Below are 23,396 nucleotides of genomic sequence, written 5' to 3' on the forward strand. Positions count from 1 at the left end.
GGAAGTCAGAGGTAACGGTCACAAGCTCTCAGTATAAGTCTATGAGCGCATCGTTCTGGCTCCCATAGACTTACATTAAGTTGTGACTTCCGGCTCGCCCAGCAAACACTGGAGCGTTTCGGCAGGTTGCAACCTGCAGGAGACCAATCGGAGTGGCTGTTATAAAAGATGAAGATGGCAGCTGGTAAGTATAATACAAGAGAGAGGAAACTTAGTTGCACCACTCCAGTGCTGCAAAAAACAAACAAAAACATGCTGGAGTGGTGCTTTAAAAAAAAATTGAAAAAAAAAGCAAGTAATCCAAGATGCAGAAAATCTGCAACAGCAAAAAGTCACAAAATACTAAACTTGAGTCTTAAAAAGCAGAACTGCAGTTAATAGCCTCTAGATGGGTGCAAAATTTGTGGCTTCTGCTAACAGGGACTGAGTCATGCAGAGTAGGTGAGAAATAAATGATGTAGAGATTACATACCTAAGACCCATTAACCCCTTTCTGACATATGATGTACTATCCCGTCGAGGTGGGGTGGGCCCGTATGACCACCGACGGGATAGTACGTCATAAGCGATTGGCCGCGCTCACGGGGAGAGCGCGGCCGGGTGTCAGCTGCATATCGCAGCTGACATCCGGCACTATGTGCCAGGAGCGGTCACGGACCGCCCCCGGCACATTAACCCCCGGCACACCGTGATCAAACATGATCGCGGTGTGTCGGCGGTATAGGGAAGAATCGCGCAGGGAGGGGGCTCCCCGCGGGCTTCCCTGAGACCCCTGGAGCAACGCAATGTGATCGCGTTGCTCCGAGGGTCTCCTACCTCCTTCCTCGCTGCAGGTACCGGATCCAAGATGGCCGCGGCATCCGGGTCCTGCAGGGAGGGAGGTGGCTTACCGAGTGCCTGCTCAGAGCAGGCGCTTGGTAAGCGTGCAGTGCTGTGAGGCAGGTCGGTGATCTGACAGAGTGCTGTGCACACTGTCAGATCGCTGATCTGTAATGTCCCCCCCTGGGACAAAGTAAAAAAGAATTTTTCCACATGTGTAAAAAAAAAAAAAAAAAAAAAATCCTAAATAAAGAAAAAAAAAAAATTATTCCCATAAATACATTTCTTTATCTAAATTAAAAAAAACAAAACAATAAAAGTACACGTTTAGTATCGCCGCGTCCGTAACGACCCAACCTATAAAACTGCCCCACTAGTTAACCCCTTCAGTAAACACCGTAAGAAAAAAACAACAAAAAAAAACGAGGCAAAAAACAACGCTTTATTACCATACCGCGGAACAAAAAGTGGAATAACACGCGATCAAAAAGACAGATATAAATGACCATGGTACCGCTGAAAACGTCATCTTGTCCCGCAAAAAAACAAGCCGCCATACAGCATCATCAGCAAAAAAATAAAAAAGTTATAGTCCTGAGAATAAAGCGATACCAAAATAATTATTTTTTCTATAAAATAGTTTTTATCGTATAAAAGCGCCAAAACATAAAAAAAATGATATATATGAGATATCGCTGTAATCGTACTGACCCGAAGAATAAAACTGCTTTATCAATTTTACCAAACGCGGAACGGTATAAACGCCTCCCCCAAAAGAAATTCATGAATAGCTGGTTTTTGATCATTCTGCCTCACAAAAATCGGAATAAAAAGCGATCAAAAAATGTCACGTGCCCGAAAATGTTACCAATAAAAACGTCAACTCGTCCCGCAAAAAACAAGTCCTCACATGACTCTGTGGACTCAAATATGGAAAAATTATAGCTCTCAAAATGTGGTAACGCAAAAAATATTTTTTGCAATAAAAAGCGTCTTTCAGTGTGTGACGGCTGCCAATCATAAAAATCTGCTATAAAAAATGCTATAAAAGTAAATCAAACCCCCCTTCATCACCTGCTTAGTTAGGGAAAAATAAAAAAAATTAAAAAAATGTATTTATTTCCATTTTCCCATTAGGGATAGGGCTAGGGTTAGGGCTAGGGTTAGGGTTGGGGCTAGGGTTAGGGCTAGGGTTGGGGCTAGGGTTAGGGCTAGGGTTGGGGCTAAAGTTAGGGTTTGGATTACATTTACGGTTGGGAATAGGGTTGGGTGTGTCTGGGTTAGAGGTGTGGTTAGGGTTACTGTTGGGATTAGGGTAAGGGGTGTGTTTGGATTAGGGTATCAGTTATAATTGAGGGGGTTTCCACTGTTTAGGCACATCAGGGGCTCTCCAAACGGGACATGGCATCCGATCTCAATTCCAGCCAATTCTGCGTTGAAAAAGTAAAACAGTGCTCCTTCCCTTCAGAGCTCTCCCGTGTGCCCAAACAGGGGTTTAACCCAACATATGGGGTATCGGCGTACTCAGGACAAATTGGACAACATCTTTTGGGGTCCAATTTCTCCTGTTACCCTTGGGAAAATACAAAACTGGGGGCTAAAAAATAAGTTTTGTGGGAAAAAAAAGGATTTTTTATTTTCACGGCTCTGCGTTGTAAACTGTAGTGAAACACTTGGGGGTTCAAAGTTCTCACAACACATCTAGATAAGTTCCTTGGGGGGTCTAGTTTCCAATATGGGGTCACTTGTGGGGGGTTTGTACTGTTTGGGTACATCAGGGGCTCTGCAAATGCAACGTGACGCCTGCAGACCAATCCATTTAAGTCTGCATTCCAAATGGCGCTCCTTCCCTTCCGAGCTCTGTCATGCGCCCAAACAGTGGTTCCCCCCCACATATGGGGTATCAGCGTACTCAGGACAAATTGGACAACAACTTTTGGGGTCCAATTTATTCTGTTACCCTTGTAAAAATACAAAGCTGGGGGCTAAAAAATCATTTTTGTGAACAAAAAAAGAATTTTTATTTTCACGGCTCTGCGTTATAAACTGTAGTGAAACACTTGGGGGTTCAAAGCTCTCAAAACACATCTAGATAAGTTCCTTAGGGGGTCTACTTTCCAAAATGGTGTCACTTGTGGGTTTTTTTAATGATTAGGCACATCAGGGGCTCTCCAAACGCAACATGGCGTCACATCTTAATTCCAGTCAATTTTGCATTGAAAAGTAAAATAGCGCTCCTTCCCTTCCGAGCTCTGCTATGCGCCCAAACAGTGGTTTACCCCCACATATGGGTATCGTCGTACTCAGGACAAATTGCACAACAACTTTTGTGGTCTAATTTCTTCTCTTACCCTTGGGAAATTAAAAAAATGGGGGCGAAAAGATCATTTTTGTGAAAAAATATGATTTTTTATTTTTACGGCTCTGCATTATAAACTTCTGTGAAGCACTTGTTGGGTCAAAGTGCTCACCACACATCTAGATAAGTTCCTTAGGGGGTCTACTTTCCAAAATGGTGTCACTTGTGGGGGGTTTCAATGTTTAGGCACATCAGGGGCTCTCCAAATGCAACATGGCGTCCCATCTCAATTCCAGTCAATTTTGCATTGAAAAGTCAAATGGCGCTCCTTTCCTTCCGAGCTCTGCCATGCGCCCAAACAGTGGTTTACCCCCACATATGGGGTATCAGCGTACTCAGGACAAATTGTACAACAACTTTTGGGGTCCATTTTCTCCTGTTACCCTTGGTAAAATAAAACAAATTGGAGCTGAAATAAATTGTGTGTGAAAAAAAGTTAAATGATCATTTTTATTTAAACATTCCAAAAATTCCTGTGAAACACCTGAAGGGTTAATAAACTTCTTGAAAGTGGTTTTGAGCACCTTGAGGGGTGCAGTTTTTAGAATGGTGTCACACTTGTGTATTTTCTATCATATAGACCCCTCAAAATGACTTCAAATGAGATATGGTCCCTAAAAAAAAATGGTGTAAAAATGAGAAATTTCTGGTCAACTTTTAACCCTTATAACTCCCTAACAAAAAAAAATTTTGGTTCCAAAATTGTGCTGCTGTAAAGTAGACATGTGGGAAATGTTACTTATTAAGTACTTTGCGTGACATATGTCTGTGATTTAAGGGCATAAATATTCAAAGTTGTAAAATTGCGAAATTTTCAAAATTTTCGCCAAATATCCGTTTTTTTCACAAATAAACGCAAGTTATATCGAAGAAATTTTACCACTACCATGAAGTACACTATGTCAAGAGAAAACAATGTCAGAATCGCCAAGATCCGTTGAAGCGTTCCAGAGTTATAACCTCATAAAGGGACAGTGGTCAGAATTGTAAAAATTGGCCTGGTCATTAACGTGCAAACCACCCTTGGGGGTGAAGGGGTTAATACTCCTAGAAGACCTTCGTAAACCTCACATGATGCTCCTGCTGAGCAGTTATTTGTCTCAATATAGTACTTATCTGACAAATCATTGACAGAATAGAGATCATTGCCCACCTTCATATAAACAGCCAGTACTGCTGATTATAACTACTGCTAGGCATCACGTATGCAGTGTTAGCAGGAAAGCAGTTGGCTTTGCCACTGCAAATTGTAAGATAATAATACTAAAATATTAATCCTAACCGACTAGACCAGTTTAGTACATTAATCCTTCAATTTTCTTATACCACTAAGAAGTGTTTAATTAGTATGAAATCTTTTTTTCCCCCTAATTTCTGCTTAAAACCTTTGTGCATCTTGTAGTTAGTTGCGTCCTATAGTCCAAACATATCGTACTTCAGCTTTTTAAAAATTTTAAAAAAAAAATCAGCATCCATTATAATGGCATTTTGACCTAATATATTGCCTCACAGTTTCAATAATGGGGTAACCACAGGAAAGGGATGAAAATTTCTTCCATACAGAACAGGCCATAAAGAAATGTCCAACTGTGAAAAAGGTGAATTAAGAATAGCAGGTTAGCAACATTTGGCTTATACAACTTTATCCAAAATATGCAATTTGTACATTATTCTTCAATACATGAGGTTGGCTAGGAAGATCATATCCTTTTTTTCCCATCCAAATTAGAAGATGACACAAATTATGCACAAACTCTACCTGGATTTGTTGTTATAGAGGTTGATCTTAGGTGTGCATTTTCTGATGTGCAACAAGCCCAGATTTGTTAATAAAACTTTCTCCACATTCACTGCAGATCAATTGCTTATTTTCCGTGTGAGTCTTTTTGTGCCTGAAAAGGTCTGAACTTGTGATGAAGCCCTTACCACAAAAGGAACAATTAAATGGCCTTTCCCCCGTGTGGATCCTCTCATGGTTGACCAAGTTGGATCTTGAAGCAAAACATTTTCCACATTCTTGACATGAAAAAGGTTTCTCTCCTGTATGGATCCTCTGGTGTTTAATCAGGTTTGATTTCATTCCGAAACTCTTCTCACAAAGTGCGCAGGTAAAGGGCTTCTCTCCTGTGTGAATTCTTTGATGTTTCACAAGGTTGGACTTGATCCCGAAGCACTTTCCACAATCGAGGCATGTGAATGGCTTTTCGGCGTTGTGAGTTTTCACATGCTTGACAAGGTTGGCCTTCATGGCAAAACATTTCCCACAGTCTGAACAAGAAAACGGTTTATCCCCCGTGTGGATGCTCTGATGAGTTTCAAGGATGGATTGACTGGAGAAAGACAATCCGCACTCGGAGCATTGGAAAGATTTCTTACCGGTGTGAATACGTTGGTGGGCAAGAAAAACCGTTTTACTGGCAAAACTCTTTTTGCATGTCAAACAGTAGGACGAGGTCTCTTCTGCTCCGGGTGGCACAACAACTTGGGAATTTAAATGAAATGAAGTCTCACAATCAGAGCACAAATACATGTTTTCTCCACTGTTAGCCTTCTGGTTGGACGACCTGCCCCTGGATTTAAAACACTTCCCACATAGCGAACATAAATACATATCTTCATCTGTGGCAACCGGACTGGAGGAACCAGAAGGTGCGTCTGAGAATTTGTGCTCCTTTTCCTCACCATCTAGAAGATAAAAATCAATGTCACTGTTACCACTCAACTCTGGTGAATTACATCACATTTTCTCATTAGGCGCAAAATACCTTGGTAGAAAAAAGTTTTCTTTCCACTGTCCAGAAATTTGTCAGTTCCATAAAACATATGTTCCTTTTACATGTGCCTAATATTTGTGTGTTTCATGTGGCTGGCTAACTATACTACCTGTAACCGCTATATCACTTATTACACTTTCATTTTTCCTGACAACAAATTGAATATTGCCATAGCCCTCACTGCTTTACTAATGTTCACATCCTAAAATTAGCATTAAAAGGGTTGTCCAGTCTAATCAGCAAGGTCTGCAGTCAAATAGAGACTGCAAAATAGTGACAACGTGCAATATGCACACAGTCACGATTCTTCTATATGCCCTGTGTGATCACGATGTTACTTAGACTCCTGCAATTCCCTTCTTTTCAGTGAAACTGGGAGAGACTAGATAGCACTTGATTATAAATATACAAATAGCATACGTATACGCTGACACGACGACCCCCGCGCAATGGGCTATTCAAGGGAATCATGACAGATTGCGCACTGCACAATGTCATGCTTTGCCAGTCTGGTCACAAAGTGATTGCAGAGTTTGCTTCGGAGACCAGACAACCCCTTTAAGGAAGTAAGGTACTTCTATATCATTCAACAAGCTCAATATCAGCATACATACTGGGTTATCAGATAAAGTGTTCAACATCAAACAATACACAGCTTCTTAAAGTAAAAAAGGTTACCGCATACACTGTATTTTGCGGACGCCAAATTTTGGGGTGGAAAATAGGGAAAAAAAATGTTTGTTTTTTTTTTATTAAAATGGTGGTGCGTCTTATAGTGCGTTTTAAGGGTACCTTACCAGAGGGTTCAGGGGTGGTGGAGCAAGGTAACAGGAGGCATAGTCACTGCTTCAGGAGGCCGGAGTGGGGCGACGCTGTGGTGCCTGGGCGGTCATTAGCTGTTGGCGCCAGTGAGCGGAGTCCTCGTTCCCATTCAGTGGGAAAATGACCACCGGAAGTCTCAATCAGCACATGCGCCACCTCTGGCAGCCATTTTCCCGAGGCCCATTGGAGGGAACTGAATGGGAAAGGGGACTCCCCTCACTGGCAAGGACATCTAATGAACACCCAGGCATCGTGCCACTCCTGCCGCTGGCCTCCTTAAGCAGCCACCTGTCCTCGTGTCACCTGCTTCACCTCCGCTGACCCTCTCCCCGGTAAGCTACTTTCGGATTATAAGACGCACCCACATTTTCCTCCCAAATTTGGGGGACAAAAAGTAAATCTTACAATCCGAAAAATATGATAGTTTAATACTGGGCAATTTTCTTTTTTAACGTGTACAGATTTATTTCCTGCCCTTCTTCCAAGAGCCAAACTTATTCATTTTTCAGACAAAAGACATTTGAAGGCTTGATTTTTATGTGACAAGTTTTAGTTTTACCCCCTTCACGTCATGATCAGTAGGGGAGCTCACATCAAGCTGATCATGCGCCCACATAAGCCCACATAAGCTGTCCGAATTATCACATTATTTAGCCCATTCAGTGAACATCATAAAAAATGCTTTTTTATTAGATTAGTGGAATAAAATACAATCAAAAAGTTGAATTCCAATAAGATAGTATGTCTGAAAATGTAATTTTTTCCAGGAAAAAAACAAGCAACCACACAGCTCTGTTAACGCTACTTTCACACTTCCGTCTTTTTGTGTCCGTCGTAGTGCAGCAAAATGACGGATCGACGGACATCATGAAAATAGTGAAAAACGTGTGCGACGCATCCAGTGTAATGACAGATGCGTCGAGAGAGAGAGACTTTTCCCGGACTTGAAAATCCTTCCGGGCATGCTCAGAGGGGAAAAACTGGATCCGTCGCTGGACTCCAGTGTGCGACGGATCCTGCGTCCATAGGCTTCCATTCTAGTGAACGACGTATGACGCAGGATCCGTCGGTACAGGTTTTCCCGACGCAGACAAAAGACGTTACATTGAATGTTTTTTCCAGACGACGGTCCGCCAAAACACGACGGATCCGTCGCACGACGGATGCGATGTGTGGCCATCCGTCGTGATCAGTCGCTAAGGCTACTTTCACACTAGCTTCGTTTTGCCTACATCGCAATGCATCGTTTAGGAGAATAAACGCATCCTGCAAAGTTGTCTGCAGGATGCGTTTTTTCCCCATAGACTAACATTAGCGACGCATTGTGACGTATGGCCACACGTCGTATCCGTCGTGTGACGGATGCGTCGCGTTTTGGCGGACCGTCGGCACAAAAAAGTTCCATGTACCGTTTTTTTGTGCGTCGAGTCCGCCATTTTCGACCACGCATGCGTGGCCGAAACTCCGCCCCCTCCTCCACGGAACTCACAATGGGGCAGCGGATGCGTTGTAAAACTGCATCCGCTGCCCATGTCTTGCAGAAATTTCACATCATAGCGGCCCATACCGACGCTAGTGTGAAAGTAGCCTTATACAAGTCTATGGGAAAATGCAGGATCCTGTAAATTTTTTTGCTGGCGCTGTTCATCTCGGTTGCATCGCCACTGACCTCCATGCGGCGGGAGATGAGCCACGGCTACCAGAACTGCTGATCTCCCGACGGAATAGCGGTGCCGTTTTTGTCACTTGTGGAGGCACAGTTCGTGGCCTTCCGGCTGCCGTGAATTGTGGGATAGCAACACAATCGCCGGAAGCTGTGACAGAGCCGATTGGCAATCATATATTAGATTAATTGAACCACTTAATATTGAGCAAAATTGAGTATGCCGACATCCCCCTATATATCGTTTGAACCCAAGTACAGCTCCTTCTGTATATTGTATACTGTAAGAGCCCCATACAGCCTCCCCCATATGCGGCATGAACCCCACACCTTGCTTCCCCATATGCGGCATGAGCCCCACACAGCCTCCCTAATATGCGGCATAAGTTCCATACCAGCCTTCCCCATATGCGGCATGAGCCCCACACTAGCTGCCCCCATAGGCAGGCATGAGCACCACCCAGCCTCCCTATATACTGCATGAGCCCCACACAGCCTCCCTATATACACTGCATGAGCAAAACACAGCCTCCTATATACACTGCATGAGCCCCACACAGCCTCACTATATACTGCATGAGGCCCACACAGCCTCACTATATACTGCATGAGCCCCACACAGCCTCCCTATATACACTGCATGAGCAAAACACAGCCTCCTATATACACTGCATGAGCCCCACACAGCCTCACTATATACCGCATGAGCCCCACACAGCCTCCCTATATACACTTCATGAGCAAAACACAGCCTCCTATATACACTGCATGAGCCCCACACAGCCTCACTATATACTGCATGAGGCCCACACAGCCTCACTATATACTGCATGAGGCCCACACAGCCTCCCGATATACAGAAGAAATGAGCAAAAATGAGGACCTTAAAACATAACATTTATTAATAAATTATTACAATTCAAAGACAAGACAACCATAAGGCTATGTGCACATGTTCAGGAAAGTGTGCAGAATTTTCCTGAGAGAATCCTGACTACTTTCGCAGGAAATCCGCATGCGTATTTTTTTGGGTTTTTGCGCAGATTTTTCCAGAGCTTCCCAATGCAGTAAATAGCGGGAAATCCATGAAAAATCCGCAAAATTAATTAACAAGCTGTGTTTTTTTTCTGTGATGCGTTTTTATTGCGGAAAAAAAACGAAACATGTCCACAAAAATTGCAGAATGCATTAAAAATGATGGGATGCTTAATGTATGCTTTAAGCATTTTTGCCACGGAAAACCACAAAAAAACACGCAAAATCCGGAACGTGTGCACATAGCCTTAAAGTCAATGTCCCTCAGCAAGACAAGCCAAAAAACTAGCCAAAATTATCAAGTCGGAGGGCCGACTATCATAAAACCATCAATCCCAGTACCACTGGCAGTGTAGCAAAAATAGACCTAATGAACAAAAAGGGCCAAAGCTAAATACATTAAACAATTAGCTCATATTGCACCACATAAACAATGGAGATCAATATAATAACACAACAAGAACAATCTCACCAATCCAGTAAGGAGTAGGATCTACAAGGTAATTCAAAGAGTCTCCTGTGGAGCTGAAGGCATAACATCATAAGGACAGACATCCAAATCAGGAGAAAGAAATAATTCATGCCATTCCAAGCGGGGACCGCCTCCCAACGCGTTTCATCCCAGCGGGACTCATCAGGGGATATGGCAGCCAGGGACAGAGCTCCACCATGGCAGGTGATACACAAGAGCCTCCCAGGGGAAAGAAAGAATGGGGAGGTCCATTTAACTAGATATTAGCATATCATAAAGACACCGCCTACTAGTGCACAGCAAATCAAAATCAACCATTCGGAAATTCTGAAGTAAAGGAGACGCCCCCTATCAATTCAAGGACCAGTAACAATGCTTTTGATGCATCATAAGATCCCAGTAACTTACCCCATTGATAATTCAGGTGGAACACAAATGCCGTGAGCCGCATGCCACATTCTCCTGCATGTTAGCGAACACAAGATCAAATTAAGCGCCAAACCCTACGTGCATGCGCACAAGATACAAACCGCCTGGAAGTGACATCCGCTGTGTGAATCACAAGCGGTGGTCAGCATCTACTACTTCGGGATCATTGTGTAAAGCACTTCCGGTATGGCCAAAGCTGTGCGCCTGCGTGAACAGCACAGCGGTGAGACACACTCTGTACACAGCTGCCATAGCAACGGAGGCATACGAGAACCCTATTACACGGCACACAAAGAAGTCGCATAATCACATAGATGCCCTCTATCATAGCTACCATGGCAACGGATCCATGCAAGATCAATAATTAAACAACGCATAAAACAGTCACAAGGTTATCCTATTCAGGATACAGTGCGTTCAAACCATTTAGGGCAAGTAGACATTATGGGTTATCCAATTTATATATGAACAATCATAGGGATAAATATGGGTGTATGATAGACAAGATGAATACCATATATACGATCGTGTCATCTATTACCAAATTTCACCTTCAGTTTTACAGAAAAAAATACCCAGGAGAAAGATGGAGACAACGAGCAGCAATGCTACTCGGTATGAAATAAAAGTGTTTTGACTGGCTTTATTATTACCACATATAGACAGAGGTTAACAAGCTGTATAATAAGATCAAAGGTAAGTGAATTCATAACGATTAGGATGGAACCTGGGAGGAGAACCAGCAACCTAGACAAAGGCACAGCCAAGGAACAATGAAAATAAGGAAAATGATAAAAAATAAAAAAGAAAAGGAAACCTTATTATTCCCTAAATATGCCCCTATCTAGCAATTGCACCCTACCTAGCAGCAGAGGTTTGCACCCTAGAACCTGCGCAATGGCGCCCCCGCTCAACGGCGGCTCACCCTCAATACCTAGGCCTTAGGGATGCCCTACAAGCTCAAAGGAAACAAGTAAAAGTAAGTTGTTAATTTAATCCTCCTGAGGCAACAGATCAAAAGGCGATGAATCCATCTAGTTTCAAGCTGTAGGATTATTTTATCCTAGTCACCCCCACGTATGGGTCTATCAGTTTTGTCTATTCCCATAAATTTAATTACAGAAATATTACCACCATGTATGAAGTTGACAGGTTTCTTTTTTTCACTATGTCTCTTAGATGTTCACTAATTCTTCTCCTGAACTCTCTGATGGTTTTCCCAACATAAATAAGACCACATGTACACAAGGCCCTGTAGACAATTCCCTCACTCCTGCAATGAATGAAAGATCTAATCTCATATTTCTTGGTATTATCTGAAGAAAAAAAGATTTTCCGGGAATCAATATTTTTTGCAGGAAACGCATCCACTGCATGTGTAGCAGCCAATGACTTTAGAAGTGAGCCAGGCTGTTCTGGGGGATTGGGAAAAATGGCTCCGTACTAGCCGGTCTCTAAGTGATCTCCCCTTTTGGAATTTGATTTGGGGATGTATTGGTAGTAGATCACCAATATCCCGATCCATCTTGCAATCGGATTGGCCAGTGTTGATTGAGAATTTGCCTCAGTTTATTAGAACCATTATTGAAGGTGGTGATAAAATGGAGACCTGCAAATTTATCTACTTTAGAAGTAGAGGAAGATGTCAATAACTCAGACCTGTCTCATTTGAACGTCTTGGTATGCTTTTCTCAAAACCCCATCAGGGTAACCCCTTGTAAAGAAACCTTTTTCTTAGACCACCTGCCTGCCGCTTAAAAATGTCAATGTCGGAGCAATTTTTCCGTATTCTAGTGTATTGTCCATTTGGGATGCAGATTTTCTGGGCCATGGGGTGACTGCTTTCCCATCTAAGAAGGGAAATGGTGGCTGTGGATTTTCTAAAGGTGCTAGTATCCAAGGTTACATCCAACAACTGCTCAATATGGACATCCAAAAATGATAACTTCATCGGATTGGATTCAAACGTGAAAGTGAGGCCAATGTCATTGTGGTTCAAAAGTGGTGACGAACTCAGCAAAGGTGTCACCCGTGCCTTTCCATATTACAAACACATCGTCGATATATCTTAGCCACAATTGGACATTTTCATTACCTTCAACACCTGTTTCGCCAAAGACAACGGTTTCCTCCCACCTGCCAAGGAGCAAATTAGTATACGAAAGGGTAGAAGGACTCCCCATCGCAGTGCCCCTGAGCTGGTGGAAGTACTTACCATCAAAGGTGAACATGTTCTTGGTCAAAAGAAAGTTCAAGGATTCAAGAATGAACTTATAAGGTTTCAAAAAACGACAACCCCTACTGCTAAGGTAGTAGTTTACTGCCTCATGGATCGACGAGTAAAGATCCTCAACGTCAATACTGGCTAAAATAGCATCAGGTTCCAAAATCACTCCATTGATTTTTTTTTTAAAGACATCTGTAGTATCTCGTATGTAAGAGCTCAGGGAAGTGACAAACGGGTTGAGAATCTAATCTAAATATACACCAAGATTTCTAGTAAGACAATCAGACCCAGAAACGATGGGTCTACCTTTAAGTGGGGTAAGACCGTTATGCACTTTTGGGAGACAGTAAAAAGTCACCATTACTGAATACTTGGGTAAGATAAATTTGTGTTCATTGTTATCAAATGGCAGCTGAGGTGAGGCCCTGAGTTAAGATGTCCTTGAGTTCATTTAAAAAGTCATCCCAGCATGAGCCTCACACAGCCTCCCTATACAGTGGGTACAGAAAGTATTCAGACCCCTATATATTTTTCACTGTTTCATTGCAGCCATTTGGTAAATTCAAAAAAGTTCCTTTTTTTTGCACATTAATGTACACTCTGCACCCCATCTTGACTAAAAAAACAAAACAAAACAGAAATTTTTGCAAATTTAATAAAAAAAAGAAAAACTGAAATATCACATGGTCATAAGTATTCCGACCCTTTGCTCAGACACTCATATTTAAGTCACATGCTGTCCATTTCCTTGTGATCCTCCTTGAGATGTTTCTACTCCTTCATTGGGAGTCCAGCTGTGTTTAATTAAACTGATAGGACTTGATTTGGAAAGGCACACATCTATCTGTAAGACCTCACAGATCACAGTGCATGTCAGACCAAATGAGAATCATGAGCTCAAAGGAACTGGCCAAGGAACTCAGAGACAGAATTTTGGCAAGGCACAGATCTGGCCAAGGTTACAACAGAATTTCTGCAGTACTCAAGGTTCCTAAGAGCACAGTGGCCTCCATAATCCTTAAATGGAAGAAGTTTGGGACCACCAGAAGACTTCCTAGACCTGGCCCGTCCAGCCAAACTGAGCAATCGTGGGAGAAGAGCCTTGGTGAGAGAGGTAAAGAAGAACCCCAGGATCACTGTGGTTGAGCTCCAGAGATGCAGTAAGGAGATGGGAGAAAGTTCCACAAAGTCAACTATCACTGCAACCCTCCACCAGTCGGGGCTTTATGGAAGAGTGGCTCGACGGAAGCCTCTCCTCAGAGCAAGACATATGAAAGCCCACAGAGTTTGCTAAAAAACACATGAAGGACTCCCAGACTATGAGAAATAAGATTCTCTCGTCTGATGAGACGAAGATAGACCTTTTTGGTGATAATTCTAAGTGGTATGTGTGGAGAAAACCAGGCACTGCTCATCACCTGCCCAATACAATCCCAACAGTGACACATGGTGGTGGCAGCATCATGCTATGGGGGTGTTTTTCAGCTGCAAGGACAGGACGACTGGTTGTGAATGAAGGAAACAGGAATGCAGGAAAGTACAGAGATATACTGGATAAAAACTTCTTCCAGAACGCTCTGGACCTCAGACTTGGTCGAAGGTTCACCTTCCAACAAGACAATGACCCTAAGGACACAGCTAAAATAACAAAGGAGTTGCTTCAGAACAACTCTGTGACCATTCTTGACTGGCCGAGCCAGAGCCCTGACCTAAACCCAATAGAGAATCTCTAGAGAGACCTGAAAATGGCTGTCCACCAACATTCACTATCCAACCAGACGGAACTGGAGAGGATCTTCAAGGAAGAATGGCAGAGGATCCCCAAATCCATGTGTGAAAAACTTGTTGCATCATTCCCAAGAAGAGTCATGGCTGTACTAGCTCAAAAGGGCTGCATCCATCACTTGTCAGTCAATTGTGTATTGTCCTGATGATTGGAGAAAGTGGAGTTGCGTTCCTTGACAAACTGGTTGCAGCGGTGGGATCTGCGTGATCTCTCCGGTCTTATCTGTAACAAACTGGTGGCAGTGGTGCAATCTGTGCGAACCCCTTGACACCAAATATGATTTTTGTTTTAGATCTTTATTTTTAAATAAATGAATCAAATTGCACAATTGAAGCCACGTATATTTTTCTCCAAAATGCTCCTGACTGAAGTGATCAACAGGTCTCTCCTTTCACAAGACACCGGTCAATCATGTGGAGCAGGGCTGGGAAAAGAAGGCCAAAAGATGATCTTCTAATAACATTTTGGCCAAGATCACACTAGCCGTTTTTGCAGCTTTTTTATGCAAATTTCAGTTGCATTTTAAATTACCAGCTATGTCTATGGGATTTCAGAAATTTCATTTCATTCAATTCATGAACACAGCTTGTTTTTTTTGTCATCAGGATTTTGTAATGTGCATGTTTTTTTTGCACAATGGAGCATGTCACTTCTTTTAGCGTTTTTCACCCATTATAATGAATGGGTGATTAAAAAAACACACCAAAAATGCAAGTATCAAGTTTTGCTGTGCTTTTTGTGCCAAAACCTGATTCCATAGAATAGGACTATTTTTTCCCCAACACTGAACTTTATCAGCATGCACAATAAACAAAAGTCTAACATGCCAAAACTGCAACAAAAAATAAAAAATAAAAACAAGGAAAACGCCTAGTATGAACTTACCATCTCTCTAAAATATCACATTTTTCTCAGGAGCATTACAGAGAAAAATAGGGATTTTTGTGTAATCACTGTAAAATCCTTTTTCTCCGCGCCAATCATTGGGGGGGACAGGACCATGGGTGTTATGCTGCTGCCACTAGGAGGACACTAAGTGAATATAGAAAGATTAACTCCTCCCTTGCAGTATACACCCTCCTGCAGGCTCTAAGTGAACCAGTTCGGTAACAATGCAGTAGGAGCTTAAAACCATTAACAAGGATAAACTATGTCAAAACCAAGACACAAAACAAGCCATCAGGTTAATAGGGTGGGTGCAGTGTCCCCCAAAGATTGGCTCGGAGAAAAGGATTTTACGGTGAGTACACAAAAATCCTTATTTCTCCTAGGCCTCATTGGAGGACACAGGACCATGGGACACCCTAAAGCAGTCCCTGGGTGGGGAACAACCAACTGTTATTACCCCATGTACCAACGAGTTACAGATGCGGTACTGCCACATGCAGAATTCGTCTGCCGAGGGCTGCATCTACAGAGGCTTGAGAATGAACTCTGTAATGTTTTGTGAAAGTATGCAAGCTGGACCAAGTCACAGCTCTGCAGACATGTTTTGCTGACGCCTGGTGCCGAATGGCCCAAGAGGCGCCCACTGACTGAGTGGAGTGTGCCTTAATCCCTGCTGGGACAGATTCACCCCTAACACGGTAGGACTCGTGAATAGCCGAGCGGATCCACTTGACTATTGTGGCCTTTGAAGTGGCTAGACTCTTCCTATGCCCCTCCGGAAGCACGAACAGGGCATCTGACTTGCGAAAAGACGCCGTCTGCGAGACATATCTCTTCAGAGCTCTCACAAGATCTCGGGTGTGAAGAGCCTTCTCGATACGATGTACCAGTGCCGGACAGAGTGAGGGCAAAATAATATCCTCGGTGACATGGAAAGAGGAGACAACTTTCAGCAGAAAAGAAGGGAACGTCCTCAGAACCACCTTATCTTGATGGAAATTCAGGAACGGGACTCGACAGGACAAGGCCGCTAACTCCGAGACCCACCTGATTGATGTGACGCAACAAGGAAAGCTACTTTCCAGGAAAGAAAAGATAGCGAGACTTCCTGAAGCGGTTCGAAAGGGGCCTCTTGTAAAACCCCGAGGACCAAATTAAGATCTCATGGTTCCAACGGCATCTTATAGGGAGGCACCACTTGAGAGACTCCCTGAATGAAGGTCTTCACCTGTAATCTGTTGGCAATCCTGCGTTGGAACAAAACTGATAAGGCTGAAATCTGCCCTTTGAGTGAGCTAAGCGCGAGACCTGACTCCAATCCGGTCTGCAGAAATTCCAAAATGGAAGGAATGGAAAAGTCAAAAGGAGAACGTCCATGGTATTTGCACCACGAGAAGAAGATCTTCCGGGTGCGATGGTAAATGCCCATAGACGTGTGTTTCCTAGCACTAATCATGGTAGACACCTGATGAGAAAAACCTGCTTGAGCTAGAACCCAGGATTCAACGGCCACGCCGTTAAACACAGGGCCTCGGAGTTCTGATGGTAAATAGGGCCCTGGGACAGCAGATCTGTGCGATCCGGCAGTCGCCATTGGACGTCGGCGACGAACTGAACTAGTTCTACGTACCATGCCTGGCAAGGCCAATCCGGCGCAATCAGGATTACTAGTACCCCTTCCGCTCTGATCTTCTTGACAACCTTCGGAAGTAAGGGGAGCAGGGGGAATATATACGGAAGCCGAAATTGATGCCACAAGAGGACAAGTGCGTCTGCTCCGATGGCTACTGGATCGTCGCATGATGCAAAGGGCAGAGGTGTAGCTGTGCGAATGGAACTGCCTCTATAGCTGATACCATCATGCCACGAACTCTCAAACGCAGAGCATGGGGAAAAGAGCATCCGAGTTCCCCACTGTAAGGCTGAGACTTTTTCCGGAGGAAGGATCACCAACCCTTGGGAATTGTCCAGGATCATTCCCAGAAAGGAAATTCGCTGAGCCGGTACTGGCGAGGACTCTTTGAAGTTTATCTTCCAGCCCAGGCGAGAAAGAGTATTTATTGTGATGCTCCGCACTCCTTGCAGGTGTGAAAAGAAAGGTCCCTTGATCAGGATATCATCTGGATACGGTAGCACTACCACCCCCCAAGCGTGAAGGATGGCCATAGCAGCTGTCATGACCTTGGTGAAGACTCGGGGGGGGGGGGGGGGGGGTGTTTCGAGGCCAAAGGGCAAGGCACCGAATTGAAATTGTCCCTCTTGGACTGTGAATCATAGAAATCTTTGGTGAGGGGAAAAATCGAAATCGGGATGTGAAGGTAAGCGTCCTGGATGTCTATGGACGCTAAGAACTCTCCTTTTTTCCATTGAAGCGATGACAGAACGGAGCAATTCCATTCTCAACCGTCGTACTCTGACTAAGTTGTTCAACAGTTTTAGGTCCAGTATGGGCCGCACTGTTCCGTCTTTTTTGGGGTCTACAAACAGGTTCGAGTAAAACCCCTTGAACCTTTAATTTTGCGTAACCGGGATAATGACCCCATCCTTTCTGAGGGAATTTATGGCTCGGAAGAACACTGCTGCTTTTGCCTTGGGAGGAGAAGATAGGAAGAAACGCGTTGATGGGAGAGACTAAAACTCTATTTTGTATCCGGAGGACATTAGATCTCTGACCCAATCGTCGTAAATGACCGAGAGCCAGGCTTGACAGAAGAAAAGCAGACGACCGCCTACTTTGTTGGTGTCTCCCGGATACCGCAGTGAGTCATTGTGTAGAGGATCTGCGTGATCTGGGTCCCTTGGGTCCACACTGTCTGGGCCTGCTTTTCCAGGAATGGGAGGGTCTATATGAGACCTGGGAACCTCTATCCCTGCGTTGGGCCTGTCCTGGTCCCGAAGAGATGGATGTAGAGGACCAGTTGGGATTGTAGCGAAAAAAAAAAAAAATCAGGTCTGAGCTTGTTGTTGCTGGTTCCGAAAGGGTCGAACGGGCCTCTGCTGGGGAAGAAACTTACTCTTCCCTCCAGTAGCATCGCAGATTAGTTGATCAAGTCTTTCTCCAAACAAGCAACCTCTCTGACAGGGCAGAAAGGTTAAAGACTTTTTAGAAGCAGAATCCGCACGCCAGTCTCTGAGCCGTAGGGCTCTCCTAATGGTGATGGCGTTTGCTGCTGCTTGGGAAGCGCAGTTAGCCGCATCCAAAGAAGCGGACATCACAAAATCCCCGGCTTGAGCTATCTGATTAGCGAGGGATGCCGCCTCAGGGGGGAGGTCAGTTTCCTGAATGGCTGCGGACAAGAAATCAGCCCAATGAACCATAGCTTTAGCCACCGAGGTCGCGGCAAAGAATGGAAAGAGTGCAGCTCCAGAAGCCTCAAAAACTGAACGAGCAAGATTGTCAAATTGACGATCAGTAGGATTTTTGACTGCGGCGCCATCGGACAAAAGATAGAGTTTTAGAAGCAAGCCACGATACGGGAGGATCCTCTGGGGGGGGGGGGGGGGACTGTAACCAATTCTTTCTTAGATCAGGAGCAAAGGGATATTTAGACTCCATGGGCTTCTGCCCTGTGAAGCGTTTATCCAGTCAGTCCCTATTTCTCTCAACAATGTCCTTAAACTCGGGGTGGTTGAACACCCTGTGAGGGCGTTCAGTCCTCTTAAAGGACACGGTGTGATCTAGAATAGATATGGGTTTCTCGTCCACCCTCAGAGCCCTGTTGACTGATTCAATGAGGGAATCAAGTGTCTCCTGATCATTTTGAGAGTCCTGGTCTAAGGACGCATCAGATTCGTATTCTGAATCATGTTCGCTACCAACCCCTGGAGAAGGGGAGCGAGAAGCCGAACTCCCGGAGGCCGAAGCACAAGGAGGTTCGGGGATGTGCCATGAGTCTTTTTTCTAGAAGCATGAGCACTTTTTGATAATGTACGACCCCTGCTATATAAAAAGTTTTGTCAGTCGGAAGGGTTTTCCGCAACTAACAGACTAACGCCCTGACTAGAGGAAGCGTCCCGGAGAGAGTCTATAGCTTTGGCCAGAGAAGCCATAGACTGCGACAGCAAAAAAACTGTGTGTGTCTTGTTAGTGTGCATCTTGTTAGTCTTTTTGGAAGTTTTAGATTGAGACATAGTGTACCCTGTTTCTTTGCGTCCAGAGAGATAGCTAGAGGGAGGATGTACTTGCAGAGGAAGGGTTAAGCAAAGATTCTGCAGCTTACCCAGGTCCTGTGTCTTGAGTCCCCAGGGGAGGTGACGCTGTCTGTGTCCCCACAGCGCTTCTGACAGTGCTGCTCCTGTTTTCCCTGCTGTGTCCAAGCCCCCTACTGCCGTGCCGAGGGTATAGGAAGATGGCCGCCGAGATAAGGAAAAAGTGCTTCTCGTTTGAGACGAGAAGCGCTAGACACATGGGCGGCGCTACCCCCGGTAGGCGGGGCCATAAAATGCGGCCTATCCCAGCTGGAAGCTGGGGCCTAAATTTATGGAGGCCGGGAGAAGTGAGGGCCGTGGCCGTCCGCCGCAGCCCTGTCCGGGCCAGAAGCCAGCGACTAAAGTTTTGGGGGTGCGAATCGCGGCCTTACACTGCCGCGACTGCCGAGCCTGTCAGGAGCTGGGGAATGGGCCGGAGCCCTGGTGACACCGGGGACAGGGAAGGAGCTGGAGCGGTGAGTGAAGAATGCCGCCGGACACTGGGGCACCTCCCCCTCCCAGGGACAAGGACCCCTCTGAGCCTCCGCAACCAGCTGCAGTCCTACTCACAGATTGCAGGTGTGCAGGTCCTGGTATTCACTGTCAATCCAATGTCCCCACAGACAAGGGGGGTAGAGAGAGTCTTTCTGCTGCCTTCCATCATCCCCCAAGTCAGTGGTGATGCAGTGGGGACTGCACGGGCGCCATAGTGGGGGCCACAGTATTGGGCAGAATGCCCGGCTATAGACTTGGCTCCAGGGGACACTCCATGTGGTTGCCTGTTGCTGGTGTGGGGAGATCGGGACCCGAAGGAACCCCCGCCCCTGAGGTGAGCTCAGGCATGGCTTCCCACGTCGCAGGAGAGGGTACGGGGAGGAACTCTCCGCGTTCTCGCCTGTTGATGATTCGGGGAGATCGGAACCTAGAAAGGATCCGACGCCATCTTCACTCCGTTAATTAAAAAATAAATATTTATATAAAATAAAATAAAAACGTTGGGGTCTGAAAACCAGACCCAAGTGCCTCCTACAGACATTAAGCAAGAACTGGTTCACTTAGAGCCAGCAGGAGTTAATCTTTCTATATTCACTTAGTGTCCTCCTAGTGGCAGAAGCATAACACCCATGGCCTTGTGTCCCCCCAATGAGGCGTAGGAGAAATACACCTGTGACTGCAGGAGGTAGGCAGGAGGCCGGCAGTGGGCAGAGGTTGGGGACAAAAGCAGGAGGCTGGCAGTGGGCATAGGTTGGGGAGAGAGGCAGGCAGTGGGCAGAGGATGGGAAGAGAGGCAGGAGGGCCAGCAGTGGGCAGATGTTGGGGAGAGTGGGCAGAAGTTAAGGACTGAGGCAGAAGGCCGACAGTGGGCAGAGGTTGGGGAGAGAGGCAGAAGGCCGACAGTGGGCAGAGGTTGGAGAGAGAGGCAGGCAGCTGGCAGTGGGCAGAGGATGGGGAGAGAGGCAGGAAGCCGGCAGTGGGCAGAGGTTGGGGAGAGAGGCAGGAAGCCAGCAGAGGTTGGGGAGAAAGGCAGGAGGTCAGCAGTGGGTAGAGGTTGGGGAGAGAGGCTGGAGGCCGGCAGAGGTTGGGGAGAGAGGCAGGAGGACAACAGTGGGCAGAGGTTAAGGAGAGAGGCAAAAGGCAGACAGTAGGCAGAGGTTGGGGAGAGAGGCAGGAGGCCGGCAGTGGGCAGAGAGGCAGGAGATCAGTAAGTGTAGAGCCCAGAGCAGCTCATTGGCATACAATTTCATCTATGGATTTCTCTAAGGCAGCTAAACTGATTTCTCCAAGAAAGGTAAGTAATTACTCAGCATTATAGCACCTTTATATACATATTATTAGTTTGGGGGATAAAATCCTGATGCAAGGTTACCTTTAAATCTGCAGCATCTTCACTTTCATCGACTCTCTGATATGAGACTTTTCATAAGTTACAACAGTGGAAGGTACATACCTGAGCTGATATTTAAGGCCAGATGCTCTTCTTTAATCTGTACATATGTGTCTTCTCTTTCAGTTTGTGGCATAAGAAGAAGCTTCACATCTTTAAAGTCTTCAGACTAAAATTGAACCAAGAGAAAATGTTTAAAAGAGCGTTTTTCACCTTGTTTTTTTTTTTTTTTTTTGACAAGCCCATAATGCTTAAAAATATAAGAATGTACAGTACAGACCAAAAGTTTGGACACACCTTCTCATTTAAAGATTTTTCTGTATTTTCATGACTATGAAAATTGTACATTCACAATGAAGGCATCAAAACTATGAATTAACACATGTGGAATTATATACTTAACAAAAAAATGTGAAACAACTGAAAATATGTCTTATATTCTAGGTTCTTCAAAGTAGCCACCTTTTGCTTTGATGACTGCTTTGCACACTCTTGGCATTCTCTTCATCAGCTTCAAGAGGTAGTCACCGGAAATGGTTTTCACTTCACAGGTGTGCCCTGTCAGGTTTAATAAGTGGGATTTCTTGCCTTATAAATGGGGTTGGGACCATCACTTTTATTGAGCAGAAGTCTGGTGGATACACAGCCGACAGTCCTACTGAATAGACTGTTAGAATTTGTATTATGGCAAGAAAAAAGCAGCCAAGTAAAGAAAAACGAGTGGCCATCATTGCTTTAAGAAATGAAGGTAGGTCAGTCCGAAAAATTGGGGAAACTTTGAAAGTGTCCCCAAGTGCAGTTGCAAAAACCTTCAAGCGCTAGAAAAAAATTGGCTCACATGAGGACCGCCCCAGGAAAGGAAGACAAAGAGTCACCTCTGCTTCTGAGGATAAGTTTATCTAAGTCACCAGCCTCAGAAATCGCAGGTTAACAGCAGCTCAGATTAGAGACCAGGTCAATGCCACACAGAGTTCTAGCAGCAGACACATCTCTACAACAACTGTTAAGAGGAGACTTTGTGCATCAGGCCTTCATGGTAAAATAGCTGCTAGGAAACCACTGCTAAGGACAGGCAACAAGCAGAGGAGACTTGTTTGGGCTAAAGAACACAAGGAATGGACATTAGACCAGTGGAAATCTGTGCTTTGGTCTGATGAGACCAAATTTGAGATCTTTGGTTCCAACCACTGTGTCTTTGTGCGAAGCAGAAAAGGTGAGCGGATGGGCTCTACATGCCTGGTTCCCACAATGAAGCATGGAGGAGGAGGTGTGATGGTGCTTTGCTGGTGACACTGTTGGGGTTTTATTCAAAATTGAAGGCATACTGAACCAGCATGGCTACCACAGCATCTTGCAGCGGCATGCTATTCTATCCGGTTTGCGTTTAGTTGGACCATCATTTACTTTTCAACAGGACAATGACCCCAAATACACCTCTCCAGGCTGTGTAAGGGCTATTTGACCAAGAAGGAGAGTGATGGGGTGCTACGCCAGATGACCTGGCCTCCACAGTCACCAGACTTGAACCCAATCGAGGTGGTTGGGGTGAGCTGGACCGCAGAGTGAAGGCAAAAGGGCCAACAAGTGCTAAGCATCTCTGGGAACTCCTTCAAGATTGTTGGAAGACCATTTCCGCTGACTACCTCTTGAAGCTCAACAAGAGAATGCCAAGAGTGTGCAAAGCAGTCATCAAAGCAAAAGGTGGCTACTTTGAAGAACCTACACTCACTGGCCACTTTATTAGGTACACCTGTCCAACTTCTTGTTAACACTTAATTTCTAATCAGCCAATCACATGGCGGCAACTCAGTGCATTTAGGCATGTAGACATGGTCAAGACAATCTCCTGCAGTTCAAACCGAGCATCAGTATGGGGAAGAAAGGTGATTTGAGTGCCTTTGAACGTGGCATGGTTGTTGGTGCCAGAAGGGCTGGTCTGAGTATTTCAGAAACTGCTGATCTACTGGGATTTTCACGCACAACCATCTCTAGGGTTTACAGAGAATGGTCCGAAAAAGAAAAAAAATCCAGTGAGCGGCAGTTCTGTGG

At 44.9% G+C, this 23,396-nt stretch overlaps 1 protein-coding gene across 1 annotated transcript in view; it reads right to left on the reverse strand.

The window, feature by feature from the left end:
- Nucleotides 1-3,075: 3,075 nt before the first annotated feature.
- LOC143767179 (uncharacterized) overlaps nucleotides 3,076-23,396 on the reverse strand; it is a 49,032-nt gene continuing 28,711 nt past the window's right edge. The window contains exons 6-7 of the mRNA XM_077255276.1: nucleotides 21,411-21,516; nucleotides 3,076-5,863 (exon numbers count right to left, since the gene is read on the reverse strand). Coding sequence (XP_077111391.1) covers nucleotides 4,965-5,863; nucleotides 21,411-21,516 — 1,005 coding nt within the window. The 3' untranslated portion in view covers nucleotides 3,076-4,964. The remainder of the gene's footprint in view (nucleotides 5,864-21,410; nucleotides 21,517-23,396) is intronic.

This window comes from Ranitomeya variabilis, chromosome 4 (assembly GCF_051348905.1).
Source record: "Ranitomeya variabilis isolate aRanVar5 chromosome 4, aRanVar5.hap1, whole genome shotgun sequence".
NCBI classification, from domain to species: Eukaryota; Metazoa; Chordata; class Amphibia; order Anura; family Dendrobatidae; genus Ranitomeya; species Ranitomeya variabilis.